Source organism: Manihot esculenta, chromosome 4, assembly GCF_001659605.2.
Source record: "Manihot esculenta cultivar AM560-2 chromosome 4, M.esculenta_v8, whole genome shotgun sequence".
NCBI lineage: Eukaryota > Viridiplantae > Streptophyta > Magnoliopsida > Malpighiales > Euphorbiaceae > Manihot > Manihot esculenta.
The window spans coordinates 7,247,615-7,262,312 of record NC_035164.2 but is presented as its reverse complement, the minus strand read 5'-3'; the positions used below and the strand labels follow the sequence as shown (position 1 = coordinate 7,262,312).

Sequence of the window (14,698 nt, the reverse complement as noted above, 5' to 3'; positions counted from 1 at the left end):
TTTTTATTTTATTAGTGATAAGAATATTTTTAAAATTATATTTATTCTTTTTTTTACTAAATAAAAATAATTGATTTAACCAAAATTTTTAACAAAATTAAACCTAAATGATAGAAGTATTAAATTTTAAAAATAAATTTATAAATTCATGAACCATACTGCATCTAAACTTAAAAAATAATTTTCACAAGAAAAAAACACATATACGCTAAAACTTTCAAGTCACATCCTTATAATTAATCTTTAATCCTTTCGTAGGCCGTGGATTGGCTAAGATGTAGACAGCAGTGGTGGTGATAAGCTTATTGATGACTTCTTGCAAGTGTTTGAAATGTCAAAAATGGAGCATTTTGCAAGTGAATGGCACTGTGTCTGTGTGTCTACCAACAATAGATTAATGGCTATAGGCTATAGCCGCCTGATGAATTTTTCATGAAAAATCAACACAGAGACAGTGTCATTCTCTGTCTACCTTGATTCCATGATTGGAGAAATTGTAATCTTCGTTTTCCTGTTCATCTCCCAAACTTGCAAGGGAGGGGATTCAAATCACTGTGCAGCTTCTTCATGTGGGAATAACCACAACATCAGTTACCCTTTTCGATTACAAACTGATCCTAAGAAATGCGGAGACCATAGATATGAGCTTTCTTGTCAAAACAATTTGACGGTGTTAAATCTTAACGGTGGAAGATACTATGTTCAGTCCATCGATTACGATAACTTCACTATCGGACTGGTGGATGCTGGCGTCCATCCAGACAATTGCTCCTCCATTCCTCGTTTTCCATTTATATACGATCTGTCAGAAAGATATTCCACTACATACTCATGGTTAGAATCCGAAGGATACAAATGGGCGTATTTATCGCAGCAGATTATGTTCATAAAGTGTCAAAACCCAGTGAAGTCTCCTCCTTACGTGGAAACAGCTCCCTGTCTTAACTCTTCTTATGTAAATATAGGAGACATGACCGCATACGATTTGATGGAGTTGTGCAGCGTGGAGATGATTAGTTTGTTTCCATTATTTCCGGTAAAGAAGAACATGTCGTTTCTTGAAATTCATAGGCAACTTGCATTTGGGTTTCAGCTTTCCTGGCACAACATCTACTGTGGACAATGTGATGGTCTTTGCTATCTGGACAGCAGAAAACGTTTTCGATGCAGTAGCGGGTGTAAGTAATGCTTTCATCATCCATTTTATCATTAATAATTGTTTACTTTTGATGACCCCTGAGTTCACCTCATCCCCGTCTAGGACTAGGCCCATGAAAATAGCCCACTGCCCAGAGATTCTCAAGCCATTCACGCCAATTGGGTTCAACCCACTAAGCCTCATGACCAGGTTCATCCAGCTTCCCTCATCAGGCCGTACACGCCACATCTACTCCTTAGGCCGATTCCGTTTAGGCCCTGCTCTACTCTCACTCTCCGGCCCAGCCCAAAACCCGAAAGAGGATCCGTCCACTCATCTTGTAGACCCGCCTACCCGACCCTGGAGAGGATCAGAGGCCGTTATGCATGGGGCAGAGATCTGATTCCTTCGTACGTCCGTATCAGTGTGGCAGGGACAGGTGGTCTACTGGTATTCGTTCTATCGGCACGTCACTAGCGGACAAAAGAAAACCTATAAAAGGAGAAATGCTCTCTTCTAGGTTTAAGCTTTTTCTAAGTTTACAGAGCCCATTGTAAAACCCTATTTCTCTGGATCTCAGATCATCAATTGGCGCCGTCTGTGGGAACCGGAGGAGATCTTTTCATCACCGCAGTTCCACTCTTAACAACACCCACTGAGATCCACGATGGCTAATCACAACGAAAACAACCTTAACACCCCAAACGACCTAAGCTCTGCCCAAGAAGGGCAGCAGTTCTCCTTTTCTAGCCCTACAACATTAAACAACCAAACACCCATTCCTCTCAATCCTTCGCCAAGTTTAGCAGGAAATGCCCCCACCGCTACCTTATACAACCAGGACCTTCAAACCATGGCCCTCCAGCTACAGAATATCGCCCACTGATTGGGGCAGATAATGCAACAAAGGGGCCTCAGCACCCCCATAAATACACTCCCAGTGGTAGAAGAACCCCAAACCAATGAGCCCCGACCTACCCCTGATCGCCTTCAAACTAGCAGCCGTGACACTGGGGAAAGAGAGAGAAGAGCAGGGGAAGAGGAAGAGCCGGAGGCTCGAGCCCACGGAAGAAGGGCGAGGGAGATGATAGAAAATGAGGAGGCTGACAACTATTCCGCCGGGACAACCAGGTGGACCAGAAGTGAAGTAGAAGGAGAGGAGTATCGCCTGGAGAAAAAGCCCAGGCTGGAAGATGAAGATGTGGACCAAAAACTGCAGAGGTTGAGAGAGTAGCTTTTGGTCGAGCTGGGAAAGAAAGATCAAAGCCAAACCTTCCTGCCCACCTCTTCGCCTTTCTCGAAGTGGGTGCAACAGGAAACTGTCCCTAAAAAGTTTATGATGCCATCAATGTCGGCCTACGACGGAGCTGGTAACCCAAGGGAGCACGTCATGAATTACAAGACCTTCATGGAATTGCAAACTTTATCGGATGCCCTGATGTGCAAGGTATTCCCCACGACACTTTCAGGGCCAGCACGAGCGTGGTTCAACAGCCTGGAGACTGGAAGTATTGGGAGTTTTGGAGACCTAGCCACTCGTTTCATTAGCAGGTTCATCGCCGGGGTGCCAGCGGATAAGAAGACGAGTTATCTGGAAACAGTAAGGCAAAGACGGGAGGAATCGCTTAGAGAGTACGTAGCTCGTTTCAATACAGAAGCCCTGCAGATTCCCGAGCTCGATGAAGGAAGGGCGATGGAGGCCATGCAGAATGGAACGACCTCCGCTGAGTTTTTCGGTTCTTTAAGCAGGAAGCCTCCGACCTCACTGGCCGAGCTAATGAAGAGGGCTGAGAAGTATATAAGACAGGATGACGCTCTGGTGACAAGCCGATTCGCCAAGGGAACGGCAGGCAAGGAGAAAGCCCCGGAGGAAAGGAGGCCAGAGAAGCATGAAAAGAAGCATGGCAAAAGGTCTGAGCCTTACAGACAGCCTTGGGAGCGAAGGGACCAAAGACCTTTTCCCCCTCGATCCTCAGAACAAAGGCCACTTCCTTCATGGGTTCCAGAGAAGCCGACCCCACTTAACGCCTCTAGAGCCGAAGTGCTCGTAGCCGTCCAGGATAAAGAATTCTTGCAATGGCCCAAGCCCCTGAAAGCGGAAGCCGACCAGCGCAATCCTGACAAATATTGTTAGTTCCACCGAACTCATGGTCATGACACCAACAACTGTTTCCAGTTGATTGCAGAAATTGAGAGGTTGATCAAGAGAGGGCACCTAAAGAACTTTGTAAAGAAATCGGAAGGACAAAGACCTCAACCCAATCCGACAGCTCAAACGCCGAGAAGAACAGGAGCTAACACTGTGAATGACAGGTCCAGTGGAACTATCAACATGATCGTAGGAGGCACGGGAGGTCGGATGAGTCGAAGGGGGAAAAAGAGAAGCAGAGAAGGAGAAACTATCAGTACTGAGGTCATGCAAATCGTTGAACACTATTCAACAGCCATCACTTTCTCCTCGGAGGATGCTCAGGGTGTTCAGATGCCTCATGATGACGCCTTTGTCATTGAAGCTGTTATTCACAATTATGGGGTAAAGAAAATCTTGGTGGATGACAGAAGCAAGGTAAACCTGTTGCCTTATCGAGTCTTCCAGCAGATGGGCATTCCGGAAGAGCAACTGGTTCGGGATCAAGCCCCGATTAAAGGGATTGGAGGAGCACCAGTAATAGTGGAAGGGAAAGTAAAGCTAGCCTTTACTTTGGGAGAGGCCCCGAGGGCTCGCACCCATTATGCAGTGTTCTTGGTGGCTAAACTCCCTCTGAGCTACAATGCGATTCTGGGACGACCTGTGCTGTTCGATTTTGAAGCTGTCACCAGTATCAGATACTTGGCAATGAAATTCCCCACAGAAGCAGGGGTGGCAACAGTTCGTGGAAGTCAAGAGGAAGCAAGGGCAGTGTACCTGGCTACCGTAGCAGAGCCGAGCTTAACAGAAGAAAAGATGGATTCAGAAGTCCTGGAGGTCCGAGATGAGAAAATAGAAGCCAGAACAGAGCCGGTGGGGGAACTAGAGACCTTCTCCTTATCAAAAACGGAAACAGACAAAACCTTCAGTCTCAACGCCGGCCTCACCAAGGAGCAGAAAGCCGAGGTGATGACCTTGATTCGAGGTCATGCATCAAGCTTCGTCTGGAAGCCTTCAGACATGCCCGGAATTGACCCCGGGGTGATGACCCATAGACTGAATGTCCTCCCTAAAGCCAGACCAGTAAAGCAGAAAAAGAGGGTAGTAGGAAGGGAAAAGCAGCAGGCCACCAAGGAGGAAGTACAGAAGTTAGAGGAGGCAGGCTTTATTAGAGAAGTTATGTACCCACAATGGCTAGCCAATCCTGTATTAGTCAAAAAAGCCAATGGCAAATATAGGATGTGCATAGACTTTACTGATCTGAATAAGGCCTGCCCTAAAGATTGTTATCCCCTCCCTGATATTAATAAAATGGTCGACTCTACGGCCGGTTTTGATTACATGTCGTCTTTGGATGCAATGTCTAGTTATCATCAAATCCCAATGTACAGGTCGGATGAAGAGAAGACCTCATTCATAACCGAAGATGGGACTTACTGTTACAGAGCTTTGCCTTTCGGGCTGAAAAACGCTGGGGCAACCTACCAAAGACTGATGAACAAAATCTTCAAAGAGTAGATCGGTAGAAACGTAGAAGTTTATGTAGACGATATGGTGGTCAAGAGCCTAACTTTCCAACAGCACGTGGCAGATCTGAAGGAGGTGTTTGGAGTATTAGATCAGTACAGAATGAAGTTGAATCCGGCAAAGTGCGCCTTTTTCATCAGAGGAGGAAAATTCCTGGGGTACATGGTGAGTGGGAAAGGCATCGAGCCCAATCCGGAGAAAGTAGCAGCCATATTAAATATGTCAGAACCAACCTGCGTAAAGAATGTCCAGAAACTGACAGGGAGCGTAGTAGCACTCAATCGATTCATGTCACGGTCGGCAGAAAAATGTTTACTGTTCTTTAGAAAATTGAGGAAAGTGCCAAACTTCGAATGGATAGAAGATTGTCGTGAAGCCTTCAAAGAACTCAAAAGTTATCTCAGCTCGCCTCGTGTGCTCAGCAGCCCCATAGAAGGTGAAGAACTTTTGATATACCTGGTAGCCTCTGAACAAGCAGTTAGTGCCGTATTGGTAAGGGTGGAAGAAGGGGAACAGAAGCCTGTTTTCTATGTCAGCAAGGTGCTTAGAGATGCCGAGGTCAGATACCTGAACATTAAGAAAATAGCGTACGCTCTATTGCTGGCAGTCCGGAAGTTCAGGGTTTACCTAGAAAGCCACCAAGGAGTAGTGATGACTGATCAACCATTGAAAAAGATTCTACATAGACCAGAGACCTCAGGTCGGATGCTCGCATGGTCCCTCGAGATTAGCCCATACTGCCTGGAGTACCGACCTCGAACAGCTATAAAATCTCAAGCCCTTGCCGATTTCAGAGCAGAATGCACGTTCAGTAAGGAACAAGGGGAATCATCTTCCGAAGCAGCGAGAATGGAGAGGAAGGAAGACCCTTTCCAAAAGTTCAATTGGAAGTTATACGTAGACGGGGCTTCAGGCGCTGGAGGCAGCGGTGCAGGAATCATGCTCAAGGGGCCTGGAAACTTTAAGGTTTGCTATGCCCTACGCTTAGAATTCCAGGCTTCCAATAATGCGGTGGAGTATGAAGCCCTAATAAACGGAATGATGGTGGCAATGGAGGTAGGGTCAACCGACCTCGAAGTAAATAGCGACTCACAACTGGTGGTCAATCAGGTTACTGGGGCGTATCAGGCTAGGGATCCAACCATGCAGAGTTATCTGGCAAAAGTAAAAGCAATAGAGGCCGAGTTCATAGATCAGGGAGTTACCATCAAATTCCAAAGAATACCACGAGAAGAGAATGAGGAAGCCGACCTGCTCAGCCGATTGTCCAAAGAAGAGCTAGAACAGCTCCCTAATGAAGTATACATACAACATGTTCTCGTGCCTGCTTTTAGTAAAACTAACACGGTGTTGCAGGTGGAACAAAGCCCAACTTGGATGACCCCATACCTAGAGTACCTGGAGAAGGGAAAACTCCCTGAGGATAAAGAGGAAGCCAAGAAGATAGCAACTCGTGCTGCCAATTACCAAGCAGTAAGAGGGACCTTGTACAAAAAAGGCAAGTCCAGTCCATGGCTCCGGTGTGTGAGCCCGGAGGAGGCTATAAGGGTGATGGAAGAGATACACAGGGGAGTATGTGGAGCTCACGAAGGGGCAGAGACGTTAGCCCATAAAATATTCAGGCAAGGATACTACTGGCCCACCGTTAAAAGGGAAGCAGAAGAGTTCGTCCAAAGGTGTGACGTATGCCAAAGATTCGCTAACACCATCAAGGTTCCAGCCACTCCACAAGCCAGCATATCCAGCCCATGGCCGTTCTCACAATGGGGAATAGACATCCTGGGACCTTTCCCCAAGACCACGGGGCAGAAAAAGTTCGTAGTAGTGGCTGTAGAATACTTCTCAAAATGGCCAGAGGCAGAAGCAATAGCCACAATCACAGCTCGCAAGATGATAGACTTTGTATGGGGAAACATTATCTGCAGATTTGGTATACCAAGAGTGCTTATCTCAGACAACGGCAGACAGTTCGACTGTAATACCTTCAAAGTATTTACAGCAAACATGGGCATATGGCACAAATTCTCTTCCGTGGCCCATCCCCAGACTAATGGCCAAACAGAGGTTACTAATAGGGCTATCCTCCAGGGATTAAAGAAGCGGCTGGATGGAGCAAAAGTGAACTGGGCGGAAGAGCTCAACAGTATCCTGTGGGCACTTCGGACTACCCCCATAACGTCCACTAAAGAAACACCTTTTGCACTTGCCTACGGCACAGAGGCTATAGTCCCAGTGGAGTTGCAGATCCCTACTCATCGAGTCCAATTCGTTAGTGAGAACACTAATGATGATAAGTTAAGGAGCAACCTGGATGCTCTCAAAGAAATTAGAGAAAAGGCTCAAATCCGAACTGCCGCTTATCAGCAGCGGGCAGCACGATATTACAACCAAAAGGTCAGAGAAAGAAACTTGAAAGTAGGAGACCTAGCCCTGAGAAACCTGGAGGCTACGGGAAAAAGAGCGGCGGTAGGCAAGTTGGCACCGACCTGGGAAGGCCCATTCCGGGTAACAAAAGTAGTCAAACCAGGAGTATATCGAATTGAAGATATGAAGGGAAACCCCGAGCCCCATGCTTGGAATATCCAACACTTGAAGAGGTATTTCCCTTGAAACATTTGTAAAGAAAAATGTTATTATACTTTGAAAAACACAACTGAATAAAATGATGACATTCTTTATACGATAATGTCATTTCTATTATAAATGTCACTTTTAAAAAAAAAAAAAAAGAAAAACAGCATATGAAGACCCTGTAGCAGAGAAACCTCGGGGGAAGAAGACCGGAATCCCTAAGAACTCCCGGGAAAACAAAGAAGACCGGGATCCCCTAGAACTCCCGGGAAAACAAAGAAGACTGGGATCCCTAAGAACTCCCGGGAAAACAAAACAAAAACGGCCGGTGAGGATCTTAAAAGACCTCCCGGAGCATGAAGACCGGGATCCCCTAGAACTCCCGGGAAAATAAAGAAGACCGGGATCCCTAAGAACTCCCGGGAAAACAAGATAAAAACGGCCGATGAGGATCTTAAAAGACCTCCCGGAGCATGAAGACGGGGATCCCCTAGAACTCCCGGAAAAATAAAGAAGACCGGGATCCCTAAGAACTCTCGGGAAAACAAAACAAAAACGGCCGGTGAGGATCTTAAAAGACCTCCCGGAGCATGAAGACCGGGATCCCCTAGAACTCCCGGGAAAACAAAGAAGACCGGGATCTCCTAGAACTCTCGGGAAAACAAAACAAAAACGGCCAGTGAGGATCTTAAAAGCCCTCCCGGAGCATGAAGACCGGGATCCCCTAGAACTCCCGGGAAAACAAAAAAGACAAATCCTAAGTTACTAATGAAAAATCAAATTCCGACCTCCCGAAAGAGCTCGGGGCAAAATAGCCAAGAGCGTCACAGCCCCAGGCCAATCTCCAAAAGCGAGCTCGGTACAACATTAACCTCACAAATCAACTTCTAGTGCTGAGTTAGCTAGCCTAGAAAGAGGTCCGAACTGCAACGCGTCCGGACAATACTCAGAAGTATAGGACGAGCTGCAGATTGCAGGTATAAAAGCCTAAAGCAAAAAAGCGAAGAACCGACCTCCTAGCTCGGATAGTTTTGCAATATGTGACATTCGGAAGGATGGATACGGGCAAAAGAGCGCGTTCCTAGCTCGAGCCAATTGGTCTTAAGCAAGACATAAACAAAATGGAGTTCGGGGACAAAATCCGAGGGGTTATCCCAAAATATTAAAAAACCTCGATGAAGAAAGGGGTGAAGGGGAAGGTCAGACCAAAATCCCTCTGTTTAAGAAAGAAGACTATGCGAAGATCCCTCTGGGGATCTACCAAACCAGGAGGGGCAGGTTCTGGAAGAACTATCCTTTCATTCCGAAGAGGAGCGCGAATAAGGTAAAGAGGAGTATCTAAATAACTCCGAGAAATATACTTGGTTATGGAGGAAGGAGTAATGTGCGACTCGACATTGACAACATCGGGAAGATTAGAATCCTCCATGGAAGAGTAAAAGAGCGTACCTGAAAAGCAATAAGGTCAAGAAGGCAGAAGAGGTCGAAGGAAAACAGAGAGCAGACGAGAACAAGTTTCTTCGAGAGATAAAGAGAATTCGGAAGGAAAGGCAATAATGAAACGCAATGTCACTCTGAACAATTTTGTTTTGGAGCGGCGCGGTCATTAATTACTCTCGAAGTTTACCCCCTCATCAGTTATATAATAACTGACGCGAAGGTAAAGGGGCAATAATCGAAGGTAAAGGGGCAATAACCGACGGCCGCTGGACTTCGCCACCTCTATTAAGGGTTGGGCCCACGGCAATGGCCCATCACCCGAAAGCAATTGACGGATAGGCCCAAAAGCCCACATGCCATTTGCATAGAACAAATCCAACTCGCTCAAACCGCAAGACCGGGCTCCACTTGGACCTCTCGCCCGATGATAGAGACCGGCCTTGTTCATTACCTACGTAGGTCGGAAGCTTGGCTCATAGGTTAAAAGCAAAGCTCAGGGTTACGACTGATCCAGCTCGGGAAAAGATAAATAGAAAGCTCAAAGACACAAACAAATGAAAGCACGATAAAGACCAGCCCTGCTTATTACCTAAGAAGGTCAGGAGCTCGGCTCACAGGATTAAAACAGAGCTCACGAGTACGACTAGTACAGCTCGGAAAGAAGTAAGTCAAAAGCTTAGTTGGCCGAATAAACTCTAGTTCTAAACGATTAAAGGGGCAAAAAGGAGAAAGCAATACGGCAGATCTATTGGGAAAAGTTATGGAGCAAGCAATCTAAGTACTTCAGTTATGATAAAGAAAGAACAGTTCGAGTATGAACGCAAAACAAAAATTTCATTAAAAGAAAAACACATTACAACATGTCACAAATACCAACACTACAGACTAAAAGGCTATCCTTAAAAGATTTACACGCCCAGATACATCATCATCTACGTTTACATCACTATCGCCTACCCTACTATCTTAGCTTTTGGTTCCGAGGAATTCTTATAGTTCGGAAAATCGACTTCGTAAACCAACTAAGCTCCGCCTCGAGATGTGATTTGCGGTACATACGAACGAGCTCAGATATTATATGCCGATCTCATGAAAAACATAAGTCTTCGAGTTAAAGTCCCAGGGAGATCGGCAGCATTACCCGTCCACCTGCCCGAAGCACCAACAAAAAACCAGCAAGGTATTCTGAAGGGCAATGGAACAAGTGAAGGCAACACCAGAAAATTAGCGAAACATTCTGAAGAACAATGGAACAAGTTGAACTTCCAACATTGTAAAACATATGCGGAAAGACATCATCAGGAGATAGGGCAAACTCTGATCCTGTTGACCTGAAATTCGCGATCGATCTCAAAGTCCGAGAGGACCTAAAAGTTCGAACAATCGAAACAATTAAGACTGACTCGACACAGGTGTACAGTCTTGAAGATTCGAAGCCTCGAGAGCTCGGCATGGAGGCCCGAGCTGGGGCAAGGGAAGAGCAAACCATCAAGAAGAGAAATCTTGTTGTTTTGTTAACAATCCCAAAGATAAGAAGGAAAGGTTAGTAATATATAATCAGAGGCTAACCCTTTAATGTGAGACAGATCGACTTCATACTCTAGGTCAGTAGCATCAGAATCCTTAAAGGTTATTCACCAAAAAGGAAAGAAAATGTACCGGGAAGATAAAAGTAAGAAAACGAGGGTAACAGCACGCACAAATGGCAGAGGAAAGCTAAATATAGAAAAAGACAGAGAAGATTTAAAGCTGCAAGTGGCAATAAGATGAAAGGGCAATCCGAATTTCAACAGACACAGTCATAATGATTCTAGGGGTTTACCCCCTCGACCGTTGGAGCAATAACTGCCGAGAAGGTAAAGGAGCAATTGATGACCCCTGAGTTCACCTCATCCCCGTCTAGGGCTAGGCCCATGAAAATAGCCCACTGCCCAAAGATTCTCAAGCCATTCACGCCAATTGGGTTCAACCCACTAAGCCTCATGACCAGGTTCATCCAGCTCCCCTCATCAGGCCGGACACGCAACATCTACTCCTTAGGCCGATTCCGTTTAGGCCCTGCTCTACTCTCACTCTCCGGCCCAGCCCAAAACCCGAAAGAGGATCCGTCCACTCATCTTGTAGACCCGCCTACCCGACCCTGGAGAGGATCAGAGGCCGTTATGCATGGGGCAGAGATATGATTCCTTCGTACGTCCGTATCAGCGTGGTAGGGACAGGTGGTCTACTGATATTCGTTCTATCGGCACGTCACTAGCGGACAAAAGAAAACCTATAAAAGGAGAAATGCTCTCTTCTAGGTTTAAACTTTTTCTAAGTTTACAGAGCCCATTGTAAAACCCTATTTCTCTGGATCTCAGATCATCAACTTTCACACACAAATTTATTTGATTAATAAATCACTCTGATAGTCTTTTTCCTTTTCTTAATAATATATTCTTTCTCCACCATTCTAATTATATCTATAATACAAAAATATAAAATATTTTTCATATTTTATTATGTTTAAAGCTTTAGAAAAATTCATCACTGTAAAATATCTTTTCTAATAAAGATGACCTTAAAATTTTGAAAATCTTATTCATACTGATAATTTAAATGCATAGTGTGGAATTTAGGTGCTGCAAATATTACTATTTTGTTACAGGATGGCAAAATTTTCTTGTCTTTCCAACTATTTATAGAATTGTTGTTCTCCAAGTTAAGCAATACTGGACTGAGTCGGCAATAGCTTCCCAATATTTTAATTTTATTCTAATAAAATTAATTAAAAGTGTAAGTTAATTCAATTACAGGCTAATTAAGTCTTTATTTGTTTGTTAATAATTTTAATTCAAGTATTTTGTTTATTTTTTTTTTAGTACAAGAGACCTACATTTATTCAATAGGATGTTTCTATCATTTTTTTTTTCTCTAAACACAAAATAGAAATGAAATCTCCTTTTATTTTTTTTTTTCACAATAAAAATTTTTGAGAAATTAAATCAATAAAAAATTTCGAATTCGAGTCTCGTATGTAGATAACTTTTAAATCCAAGCGCTTTATATCTTTAATGAACATATTTAGTGTGAATTCAAATTAGTCGAGTCAATAAATATCATATATCATATCGTTGTATATATATATATACTCACAAAATGTTCATGCACATAAACTAGAAGAGTTAGTATGTAGTTGTTACTAATATTGCATTTGAATAAATATTATATTTCTATGATTATATATCTGATGCAATCAATAAGATATATGTATGATACTGATTTGTTTTCTTCTTAATTAATGAAGGGAATGAGAACTTCTTGGATTTTATCCTATGTAAGATCTCTATCTCCGATCATATAATATGTAATCATGTTTAAATAATTGTTACTTGTTTTACGAGCAGCAACATTAGTAATTAAATTTCTCTACATTCACTTTATGCAGGGATGCTCCAATGGTCTTTGACTTTTTTTGGTAAGAACTCCTTCCATTAATGAATTAGGAACATAGTTACCTATTTATATGAAGAGACAAATTGAAAATCTGCAACATATGAAACCTAGCTAACTTTATCTTACGTTTTTGGAAGCACATCTCTCACATTTCTTAGGTAAAATTTTAACAGCAATAACTAATTAATGAGTTTCCCTTTGTTGAATATGATCCCATAATTTTATCCAGCAATGTGTTTGGTTGCAAGAGCTTTCTGTGGGGCTCCATGTGTGATTGCATTTCTTATTTATAAATGGAGAAGAAGACATCTATCTGGATATGAAACAATTGAAGAATTCCTCCAGAGTCACAATAACCTTTTGCCAATAAGGTATTCTTATTCAGACATTCGAAAGATCACTAGAGGTTTCAAGGAAAAGTTGGGTGAAGGAGGCTTTGGTTTTGTATATAAAGGAAAACTTCGTAGTGGTAAATTTGCAGCAATAAAGATGTTGGGTAAATCTAAAGCTAATGGACAAGATTTTATCAATGAGGTTGCTACAATTGGGAGGATCCACCATACCAACATAGTAAAATTAATTGGTTTTTGCGTTGAGGGATCAAAGCATGCTCTTGTATATGAATTTATGTCTAATGGGTCTCTTGATAATTATATTTTTTGTCAAGAAGGACCTATTTCTTTGAGTTGGGAAAAGTTATATGAGATATCACTTGGAGTGGCACGAGGCATTGAGTATCTACATCAAGGTTGCAATATGCAAATCCTTCATTTTGATATCAAGCCTCATAACATCCTTCTTGATGAAAATTTCACTCCAAAAATTTCTGATTTTGGGTTAGCTAAGCTTTATCCAACTAAGGGAAGCATTGCATCTCTTACAGCTGTAAGGGGAACAATTGGATACATGGCACCAGAGTTGTTCTACAAAAATATTGGGCGTGTTTCACATAAAGCAGATGTATACAGTTTTGGAATGTTATTGTTGGAAATCGCAGGAAAAAGGAAAAACCTAAATGCATTGGCAGAAAATTTGAGTCAAGTTTACTATCCATTCTGGGTTTATGACCAACTCTCAAGTGGAAAGTTAACAATAGAAGACTCATCAGAGGAGGAAAATATTTTAGCTAGGAAAATGATTATAACGGGATTATGGTGTATACAGATGCAACCTTGTAATCGTCCTCCAATGAACAAAGTACTAGACATGCTTGAAGGAGATTTCAAAAGCCTAGAATTGCCCCCAAGGCCTGTTCTATATCCTGTAGAATCAATGACTATAGATGAAGGAGAATCATCATCAACGTCAAGTGAAGTAAAATAGATACAGAATATTGCTTGGTTGAAAGAGATGGTAAAATGTTCTGAAACTTCTTTTACCTTTATAAATTGCTCTATAGAGTTAGTGATGACTTGATGATATGTTGTAATAATTCTATGTGTTTAACTTGTTGAGTTTAAGCTACTCCTAGTTACATAATCTTTCAATGTATGATAATGCATTTGCATTTTGCTTCAGTATTTGTTGAGTTTGATTTTCCTTTGTGGATATTGCTCCTGTAATCCAAGTCCTTAATCATGGTAGATCCCCTATAGGTCCTATCACAATTATTGGTTAATATTCAATCGTTATACATATAGCGATTATATTTATGTTCTTAGAAATTTTTGTATATAATTATTATATACACAATGATTAATATTTTACTATATAATTATTTATATTAGAGATATGCCGTTTAGATTTTTGAATAATGCTAACAAAGATATATAGCCATTAAAATTTCAAAGTAGATAAAATTTCAAAAATCAAAGACATACATATATACACATATATGAAGAACTGTTAGAATCCTTACTTATTGCAAATGGTAAGAATATACCATCAATAAGAATATAATCTTCTATATATATTTATTTCATATGTTTTATTTTCTCTAATCACTTATTTAAATTAGATTTTCTAAGTTAAATTTTTTACTTTTTGCCACTGATAATACATGTCCTTAGTAAATAACATAATTTTCTCATATTAAACAAAATATAATCGTTAATTAATATATTTTTAATAATTTTAAGAAAAAGTGCTAAAGTAATGTAAAATTTTACTTATTTTTATTTTAGTTTTTATAATTTAATTTTATCTAAGTAGTATTTCATTATTTGTTTGTTTCATCGACATTTTCTGATGACATTTAAAAATCATTCGTTATTTACTAATGGTACAAGATACTGTTTTGATAAAAATTAAAGTATAAATATCCTAAAATAAAAAATCGATGAAATTAAAGAAAATTTTCTTTTTATTTTTCTCCCTAATTTAATAGCACTTCTCATAAAATTGCATTTGAAATTTTTAATATATATTTTTTTCTCCATAATAATATAAATATGTAAACTATTTAATATGAAATAATGAAACAAAAACAAATCAATAAATAAATTATTTACAATTTTTAA

General features: G+C 41.5%; 1 protein-coding gene across 2 annotated transcripts; it reads left to right on the top strand.

The window, feature by feature from the left end:
* The first annotated feature begins 328 nt into the window (after window positions 1-328).
* On the top strand, window positions 329-13,713 carry LOC110613940 (LEAF RUST 10 DISEASE-RESISTANCE LOCUS RECEPTOR-LIKE PROTEIN KINASE-like 2.5). Of its 2 annotated transcripts, XM_043955569.1 has the most exons (5): window positions 329-1,178; window positions 12,091-12,120; window positions 12,232-12,261; window positions 12,469-12,944; window positions 12,975-13,713. In XM_043955569.1, exons 1-5 carry the CDS (start codon window positions 482-484, stop codon window positions 13,560-13,562), a joined length of 1,821 nt encoding a protein of 606 aa, XP_043811504.1. In that variant the 5' UTR covers window positions 329-481; the 3' UTR covers window positions 13,563-13,713. The 2 variants fall into 2 exon arrangements, with proteins under 2 accessions (XP_043811504.1, XP_021611054.2); XM_021755362.2 differs by having other exon boundaries at window positions 12,469-13,713.
* Window positions 13,714-14,698: the final 985 nt, after the last annotated feature.